At 53.8% G+C, this 9,313-nt stretch overlaps 1 protein-coding gene across 1 annotated transcript; it reads right to left on the minus strand.

Moving 5' to 3' along the window:
* Positions 1 to 3,241: 3,241 nt before the first annotated feature.
* On the minus strand, positions 3,242 to 5,429 carry TMEM185B (transmembrane protein 185B). Its single transcript, XM_017891993.1, has one exon. The coding sequence runs from the start codon at positions 4,942 to 4,944 to the stop codon at positions 3,892 to 3,894; it is 1,053 nt and encodes a 350-aa protein (XP_017747482.1). The 5' UTR covers positions 4,945 to 5,429; the 3' UTR covers positions 3,242 to 3,891.
* Positions 5,430 to 9,313: the final 3,884 nt, after the last annotated feature.

A 9,313-nucleotide genomic window follows, 5' to 3' on the forward strand; every position in this document is an offset into this window, starting at 1 on the left:
GCATGGGAAGAGGAGTGTGTCAGATAGCCAAGTAAAGTGGTGTAGTGGACTTTAGTCATCTTTACCATCTGAACACCCTTCCTCTTGGGAAAATCTTTTATCGAGGGAGTTTGGGCAGAGTCCTGCCTCCTCCTCTGAGACAAAGGAGCCAGATGCTGTCTCCTCACACGTTCTGGAAGCTACAGAATGAACACATACCTGAGGTTTGCCCGATCATATCCTCCCTTTTGGTACTTAATCTTGAGCTCATGGCAGACAGCTGAGGGTGAGGCTGGAGGTTCCCTTTTTGTGGGTGTCATGCTGTCAGTGGTGGTGGCCATGGCAGCTGCAGCATCCCCAGCAAATGGTCCCTGTGGTGCAGCCCTTCCGGGGTTTCCAGCCATGCAACTTCCCAGATCCCTGTGAACTTGCTGGGCTTCATCCCATCTTTCCTGCCCAGCTGAGTGACCTGTATCCCAATAGCTTCTTTCATTGAGTCAGGGCCCTGGCAGGGCCGGGCACGATGGCCTCCCTCACCGTCTGCTGCTTCCACCTAAAAGGCTGTGCTCCCTCCACCCAGGTTTAGCCTTTCCAAAGCACCCTGCATAGCCCTCCGGAGAAGCTTTGGATTCCAGCACTTTCCTAAAACTGTCCTGTGTGGAGCACTCGGGCCTCACCACTGTTAACCGAGGGGCTGGAATGCAGGGTCTTTCTCATCTCACCTCAAATCCCCAACAGATCCCTTCTAATGGAAACAGCTTTTAAAAATTTCAGGGTATTTGTAAAGCACAGGGGAAACAAATCATGGGCGATCTGCAAGCAATTCCTTGCGATTCCTTGAGAACCATTTTGTACCACTGAGGTCATAGAGTGACAGCCCCCTATGTGGACTGTGCTTGTTCCTTGGCCATGCACTGCCTCACCCCACAGAGATCAGGCAGGGCCATGTGTTGCTGCCAACAGAAAGCGAGCAGGGGCTATATTTGCGCTTACAGGGTAGGGCTTGGCCTCTTGTGCTTCTGCCATAAGAAAGAACACGGCCCAAGGTAAGCTGCTACTTTGACCAGGGACCCAGAAAACAGGATGTGTTGTGGAGCAGACCTGATCAGACCCCCGGCCTGGAACGTAACCTAGAAGCCAACTGGCAGACTACCCGAGAATGGGATCTGTAGTTGTAGACCACCGAGATTTCTGATGTTGATTTGCAGCAAAAGCTGAGTGGTACATCACAGGAGAAATAGTTACACAACTTGACACATGCTGAACGCCGGATAATTAGTGTTTCATGGCAGTTAGGTAAATCCCCAGGCACTGCTGAAGTGCTTTCAACCTCACGGACTAAACGACTTCCTCCAACCTGTCACTTGTTTTTAACCTAATGGCCATGACAGCAGATAGCCTACCTGGTGAGAAAGCTTGTTTCCATACCAGACGTTGGCTCTCCAATACCAGACAGCTTGGGAGAAGAGGTTAAGATGGGCTGGGAGGTTGTGGGTGACTCCTCAAGTTGGGGAGTTTACACCAGGTACCAACAAGCTCCTGGCCTGCAACTAGCCAAGAGGGGCCAGTGGTCCCACTGCAACCCCCAAACCTGCCTCCCAATTCCTCCAGCACTGCCTGCCCATGCACCTCTAAATCTTACTGAAATGAAAATCCATGCCTTTGAGGTATTCTTTAGGGGTGGAGAGGAGGCACCGGGCTCCTGAACACAAAGATGGGCTTAAAGTTCTAGGTCACCCTGAGGCCAGCAGCATCCTTCCCTGCATTTTGCAAAAGTTGCACTGGGCTCTTTCTCTCTGTGGGTGCAGCTCATACTTCTCACTGTACAGGGCACTTTGCAAGGGCAGGCCCGCTTGCTCTCCACTGCACACCCACTGCCTAGCGCCATGCTTAGCTTGGGGTAGGTCTTCAAGAAATACTGAGAAAATGAATTAATGAATCCTTCCTTATAAAAAGTTATATCCACTGCTGCCCAGGGCTGCCGGCTGGTATAAACTGCCAGTGTGTGAGACAGCGAGCAAGCTCAGTCCCAGCCAACTAAGCCAAGCTGTAGCTCCCTCAGGCATTCTGGCACTCAAGTTCTTAGCGCTGGCTTTTGCTGAGAGCATGTGTACAGAGCATGTATTTTAATGCTTTATATAGGGCAAAAACAGTAAATTTAGGGTTACGTTTTTTTCTCCAAACCCAACAAGTTTGCCTCATGACCAGGGCAAAGAGTGTGGAGCCCAGTTTAGATCATTTTTAGTAAGTTACTAATAAGAAAAGTGGACTCCATCCAGTCTTCTCCACAGTATTAACACCAATACTCCTTTTTATTTTAACCTCCTTTCGAAAGTATTTATTTGTTCTCAGACGAACATTACTCTTGCAGGATCCGGCTTCTGCCCTGATTCCCTGGTGTACCACCAGCACCTAAAGAAACACTGTACTTGCCAGGCGCAGTGGCTCCCGCCTGTAATCCCAGCACTTTGGGAGGCCGAGGCGGGCAGATCACCTCAAGTCAGGAGTTCGGGACCAGCCTGACCAACATGGAGAAACCCTGTCTCTATTAAAAATACAAAATTAGCCAGGCGTGGTGGCGCATGCCAGTAATCCCAGCTACTCAGGAGGCTGAAGCAGGAGAATCGCTTGAACGCGGGAGGCAGAGGCTGTGGTGAGCAGAGATCGTGGCATTGCACTCCAGCCTGGGCAACAAGAGTGAAACTCTGTCTCAAAAAAAAAAAAAAGAAAACAAAAGAAACACTGTACTCATCTACAAAGCGAATTTGAACTGTTGTTTCCCTATTGCTGACAGATGAAAGTTTGGACCTTAAAATGATACCTGCTTCTGTTGGCCACTTCTGGTTAAGGCCACTCTCTCCATCTTTCCAATGACAAGTAATGCTTCACACTACAGCCAACTAATAGTTTAAGATTCTGAGAAATGGACAAACCACTTGTTGCTTATTTCCAGTTACTACCTGTGTGGAAAAATGCAAGGTACTAAACAACCTGGCGCTAAACAAAGGCGCTAAACAAAGTAACTATGTCACTTTATGGCCTGGTACCACACTGGAGCGTGTCACAAGCTCCCAAGGCCAGCGGCCTCTTCCTCTACTAATGGGTACTACCAGAGACCTCGGTTACTAACACCTCAATATTAAGACCCATGGGATTTGCGATCCCTATATTCATGCCTAGTACTTTGGTAAGATCCACACCAGGCACATATTGTTTTATGCAGTCTTTAAGGACATCTGCAATAGACACATATCTTCACATGTAAGCTTTAAAAAATACTTTAACATAATACATTGTACTGCAGAGAACTAGAATTCAACATATTACACTGCTAAAATATTCATATAAATACTATATATGCATGGGTTCATTCCATTAGAAAAATTCACCTATCAGAATATTAAGGACCAATGTCAGCGAAGCCCAAGGAGAAGGTATTTTAACAGTAGGAACACTAAAAACATCAACTATGAGGTTTATAAACAAGTGGTGGGAAAGAGAACTCTTTACATTTGCTACTATGTCATAACAGGCACAATCTGAAATACAATTTTAGATTAGCAGTGTATAAAAATACTTTTTAAACAATACTTTTGATAGGTACAGTAGCACTTTAAACAAACAGCTGTGTAGTTATTCCTTTTGAGGACCTACTAAAACAATCCAGCTTACTACCCCTGACTACACCTGAAAGTTCAAACCTGGAAAGCAAGTCTCTTACCCAGGTACACACCACACACACCCACATACTAAAACCACCTCCATCTATGATGCATACTGATGAGGCGGTGATCTCAAACAGGGCGTGAGACGACAGTGTTTGAAGCCTGTTTCCATTTCCAGGTTTGGGATGAATGAACAAGAGGCAAAGGCAAGGTGGAGTCCGTGGGTGCCTGGGTCCTCTCTAGGAGTTTAATCTGGCATATCAATATTTAACTTGGGAGGCGGGGGAACGTATTTCCCAGGGCTCTGGGTTATAACTACTCTGGCCTTCTTTCCAAATATTGGAGCAATTTTCGGAGCTTCTGGAACTGATGTTTCTTCAGCATCTTCACTATGTTCGTGATGGAGATCATATGAAATGTTCCCATATTCTCTTAAAAATGGGAAAATTTCAAGCAGAAACTGACAGAAGTCTCTGCGAATGCCAAACCACCAATGATTGCCCCCCTTTCGCCTGAATGTTGTGGCCATTAAAGTTAGTAAGGAAAGCCAAAGGGGGACAAATATGGAGATGTAGGAGAATGTATTGTGGCCATCCAATCTGTGAACCAGCAGCACCTCAAAAGTGAGCAGGGGCACCACAATCGTTATCCAGCTGATGGCCATGGTCACATGTGTTCTTCGTTGCTCGGCAACCACATCCAGGGACCGCAGGAACAGGAGGGACCAGACGATGTAATACAGGACGACCAGGCAAAGGAACGACATGAGGATCCACAGGGGCACAAACACCACCAGCCATGGCCAGTGAATAATCCTGTCCAGCTTTAGGGCGATGAAGATGAACTGCAGGATGTTGACCGAGCACAGGATCTCCAGCTCCAGCGATCTATCGTGTCGAAAGCCCCAGACGCAGGCAGCCACGGACACGGGGGACACGAAGAAGAGAGGCATGAAGACCAGCAGCCAGAAGTGCGTGCCCCTCTCCACCCTGTCGCAGACCAGGACTTCGAACATGAGCAGCAGCAGGTGGATGCCCACAGCGATCAGCATGGCTTTGAACTCCACGCAGGCCTCTCCCTCGGTGCGGTAGCGAGGGTTGCGGGCCCAAACGCCCGCGCCCACCGAGGCGCCTGCGACGACTAGAAGCTTCCACAACCATATAGGGGCAAAGACGGCCCAGTAGCTCCACTGGATGATGCCGTCCAGGCGAAGGGGCAGCAGCACCGAGAAGAGCAGCAGGCAGGTATAGATGAGGAACTTACTGGGGTTGAAGTCCTGGAACAGGCCCCTGGGGTTCATGGCGGAGGCCGCCGCTTGGCGGCCCGGGCCTACTCCCCCGCGACGCTCAGTGCCCGCGTCTCCGCGGCTCCCCTAGCCGCCGCCTCCCGGGCCCGGCCCAAGCCGGCTCCCGGTGGACCAATGCCGGGGCGACCAGGAGGAGGCTCGGAACGGCGACGCAGAGAGGCCGGAACACGTGCGCGCGCGATCACGTGGCCCGGCCGGAAGCGCGCTGGGGTGTGGCGTGCGCGGGCACGGGCGGCGCGGCGGCTACGAACTGGGAGCTGCCTCGGTCCAGCCACCGCCCGCCTTCATTCCCTACCCATAAAGAAGGCACCTAATGCGTGTGGCGCCCGGAGGGGCCTGGCGCGCTGCTGACTTCCCAAGCGTCCCGCGACCTCGGGTGTACGCGTTCAGGCGACTCCAAGAACATGGAGGCGGGAGTGAGCTCACATCCTCCCTGCCGGCCTGGGCGGGCCCTGCGGGGGCGGGGCCGGGCGGAGAGGGCGGGGCCTGGGCGTTGGCATCCTTCTCTCCTCTGCCGGGATCCTCCCCTCCCCGCTCTCTGCGCTGCTCCCTGGGAGTCCGCCCGGGGCTGGTGCGCCCGCGGTGAGGCTCCAGCACCCCGCGCGCGGCGTGGGGGAACGGCGCGTGCGCGAGCAGAGGCGGGTGGCCGGGCTAGTGCGGGAGTTTGCGAGCGAGGGAGCGGGTGCATGTATGCAAGGCGATATGCATGAGCACAGACCTGTGGGGGCCGGCGCAGGGGCGGCGGCGGGTGTATCTCTGGCTCAAAGGAAAAGGCCCGCGCGTAGACCCAGTGCACGAGGTGGGGGGGCCTTGCTTGGGGTGAAGACTCGCGGGGCAGAACTCCGCCTGGCGGAGCAACGGACGTTTCTCAGGCTGCCTGCGAAGTGGCTGTGCGGAGATCCCAGGCGGCAGCGGCGCTCTTGTACCTGTCCCTCCCACTCCAGAGTGGAGGGTGCTGGGAAGGGTGTTCGCTCTTGTACCTGTGCCTCTCAGTCCAGAGTGGAAGGTACTGGTGAGGGTGTTAGACGCCACTTGGCCCCTCTACAGCGTCCTGCGGAGCAGGGGAGGAAACTGGATCCAGCCCGGGGTTGGGGGTTGCTTCCTGCCCCTGGTAACCCGGCAGGTTAGCAGAGAATCGCGTCGCAGATACAGGGCTCCTACCTTCACGTGTCTGGTCCTCATTTTGACTTACTTGGCCCTGTCTCCGTGTTATTCTCGCAGAACAATGTTTCCCTTTTCCTTTGGAGAAGGGTAGTGGACCAGAGGTCAAGAAATTTGGGTTCTTGTCCAGGCCCTGCCGCACATCAGCTGAGAAACCTAGGCAAATTCACCTCTTTCTCTCTGGGCCTCAGTTTCCTGGTCTATGAAGTTGGGGGACAGACCTGGGTGGTGTCTAAGAGCAAGGCTGCAGCGGGTCTGTGATTTGGAGCACCTTTTCACCCTCTGGCCTGCTGGGCAGACTCTGGAGGATTTCTACCTGTCTTCCCCGCTGTCCCACTGCTCAGCAGAGCCCTGGCTGCCCCCCTTCCTGCTCTCGCCAGTCTCTCCTAGTCCTGTTTCCTGAAGTGGGTGTGGGATGTTGTCACGTAGGTCCTGGGCTCTGAAGTGGGATAGGCCGTGAGAGGAATGCATCACCTGTCCGGGCCTCCGCGGAGTGGCCCTCCTGCACCCTCACAGCCCTGCCCCAGGCGGGCATGAGCAGGGCATCCAGGGTGTGGGGCGGACAGTCCCAGACCCGAGGCGCTCTTCACAACTTCACTTTACCCACAGGCAATCTGTGGCCCTGGGGAAGGGAGTCCAGCTGAGTGAGCTTCACCAGCCCTCAGGCTCAGACATAGATGTGTCTTCAGGGACTCTTGTTTCTGGAGAGCCTTATCTCCCTCCGCTCCTCCCCTGAACAGAGTTGCTCCAATCTGTCTGTTTTACACATTGGTCTTTTTTGTACTCTTTTCTTCCAAGAAGGATTTGTTAACTAAAAATTTGTAAAAGTGTAAAATTTGTAAAAATTTGAAAACTCCTTCACCAGTCCAACCTCTTCATCTGTGAAATGGGCTTGGGAAAGCACACGGGATTGTTTTGAGGATTAGATGAATCAATACATGGGACTTTGCACTTTTCATTTAGAGACGTGCAAGTAGTATGACCACACTAGGAAAGCAGAGCCCGTGGAGGGGAGGCGCTGCCGGCAGCGCCCCCACCCCCACCCCCCGGGAGCTGGTGGCAGTCAAGTCCTCTGGACTCTGCGAGAACAGTCAGAAGTCCTTCCCAATTTCCTAAGTAGTCAGATGAACTGAGGGCCTCTGCTGCCAGCTTTGTGGCGAAAACGAAGCTCGGAGCATATTTTCCCACCTTGAGCTCCTCATTCAGAACAAGTGCACCCTCTCCATCCAAGAAGGGGGTATCGAGGTGTCCTGTCATGGTGTAGCGGTGGCTCTGCTGCCCAGCTCCTGAGGAGGGCAGAGCCAGCTTCCAGGCTTTTGCCACAGGGTCAGGGATGCTGTCTGCCATCTGTCCCCAGCTGGCTTCCTTTGGCCTGCAGGCCTTGACCACTCCCCCATCCTGTCGTGGGCATCAGACACCCTTCCTTCCCTGTTTTCCCTGATGCGGCCAGTCTCTCAGGGACCTGCCTTTGTGTCTTTTATTTACCTGTAAAGCTAACATGGATTGTTTGCTGTGTGCCAGGTGCTGGTGGCACAGCAGTCCCCGAGGCTGGTACACAAACCAAAGTGTGAATTCACTCACTTACAGACGGTGTGTATGGGTGCGGTGCTCCAGGCCACCGGCGTGGGCTGCTATTCCCCAGTCAGGGTGTGTGGGGGCATGTGGCCCCAGAGGGCAGGGCCTGACATGGTTTGAAGGTCACTATCCTAGAGGATGGGGAAGTCCTGGGGTGTGTCTCCACCCCAGCCTCTCTCCCCTGCTTGGCATCCTCGGTCCCAACTTTCCTGTCTGAGCTGATCCTGGCACACCTGGTGGCCAGGGCCCTTATGGTCCATACACCAGCCCAGCCAGTCTGCTGCTACCCCCTGAGTGTGGCCTACCCTGACATGGCCTCTCTCTCCTTCCTGAGCACCAAGACCCAGGACAGGGCTTCAAGCCCTGAGAAACCTTCTCGACCCCTGGTGGACCAGCGACCCTTCTTTCACCTCCCACAGCATCTGGATGTCAGCGGTGGGGTAGGGGTGGGGACCTTGTTCCGATCCTGGGACTCATTTCACTGGGTGTCATCTGTTTGGCCCTCTGTCCTTTGATGAGATTTGAGCTTCAGACACCCAGTTAGCACTTGTATTAAGATATGTTTGAGAGACATTGGCTGAGTGATTGAGTGAAGGAATGCATTCAGCACTGCTCATGACTGCGATGCTGTCTCAGAGGAGGCGCTCCTGCGGCCAGCGTACCGCCGCCAGCGGGACCGCTTTCCTTTCGCCGCCAGCATCCTAGGCCCTGTTCCCTCCACTCTCCAGCCCAGGCGATCTTTCTTCCGGTAGCTCATTGATGAGTGACTGCTTCGGTAACCAGTTGCCACAGATGTAGCGGTTCAGAGCAGCACCCAGTTACTGTCCACCCTGAACTGAGAGTCAGAAGTCAGCATCACATGCCCAGCTGGTGCTCCGCTTGAGTCACAAGGCCAAGATCTGGGTGTGGGCACTGGGCGGTGAACCTGCATTCGCGCTCTGTGTTGGCAGGATGCAGTTCCATCGAGTTGTGGGACTGAGGTTCCTGTCTCCTTGCCCGTCATGGGCCTCGGGGTTCATTCTCAGCCCCCTGTATTTCCTGACCTGTGGCCTCCTTCAAACCCATCTTATGTCTGGAGTCTCTCTTCTGCCTTCCTTGCTTTAAGGGCTCCTGTGATTACTTTGGGTTACTCAGCTAACCCAGGATCATCTCTCTGTTTTAAGGTCAGCCTGTTAGTAACCGTAATTCCATCTGCAAATTCCTTAGAATTCGCTCAGTACCAGCGGCCAGGCCCAGCTCGGCTCTTCCTGCCCCACAACGGCCACTGCTCAGCAAGAGCTGAGCTGGGTCTCCAGGGAGAGTGAACCCTTGCCCGGCACCCTCCATAGTAGACCAGGGTGACAGTGACACCTGGGCATGGTCCCAGTCAGAGCAGCTGGAAGCTGGCAGGAGTTAGGTTTCCTGTGTGGCCCTCTGGCTGCAGGACACGGGATGCCCTTGCCGCATGTCCTCTGAGGGGCTGGCTGGCTTGGGGCAGGGGGATGACCTGTGCAGAAGGCCCAGAGAAATTTTCCCGTACGGCCGGATTTGTGGATTTGCTCACATCAGCTTCTTCACAAGAAAGCCACAGCCCACCTGGCCCTCATGCCAGCCTCATTGCCTGCCATTACCCCTTGGCCCCAGTCTC

This window comes from Rhinopithecus bieti, unplaced genomic scaffold (assembly GCF_001698545.2).
Source record: "Rhinopithecus bieti isolate Rb0 unplaced genomic scaffold, ASM169854v2 scaffold_19969, whole genome shotgun sequence".
Taxonomy (NCBI): Eukaryota; Metazoa; Chordata; class Mammalia; order Primates; family Cercopithecidae; genus Rhinopithecus; species Rhinopithecus bieti.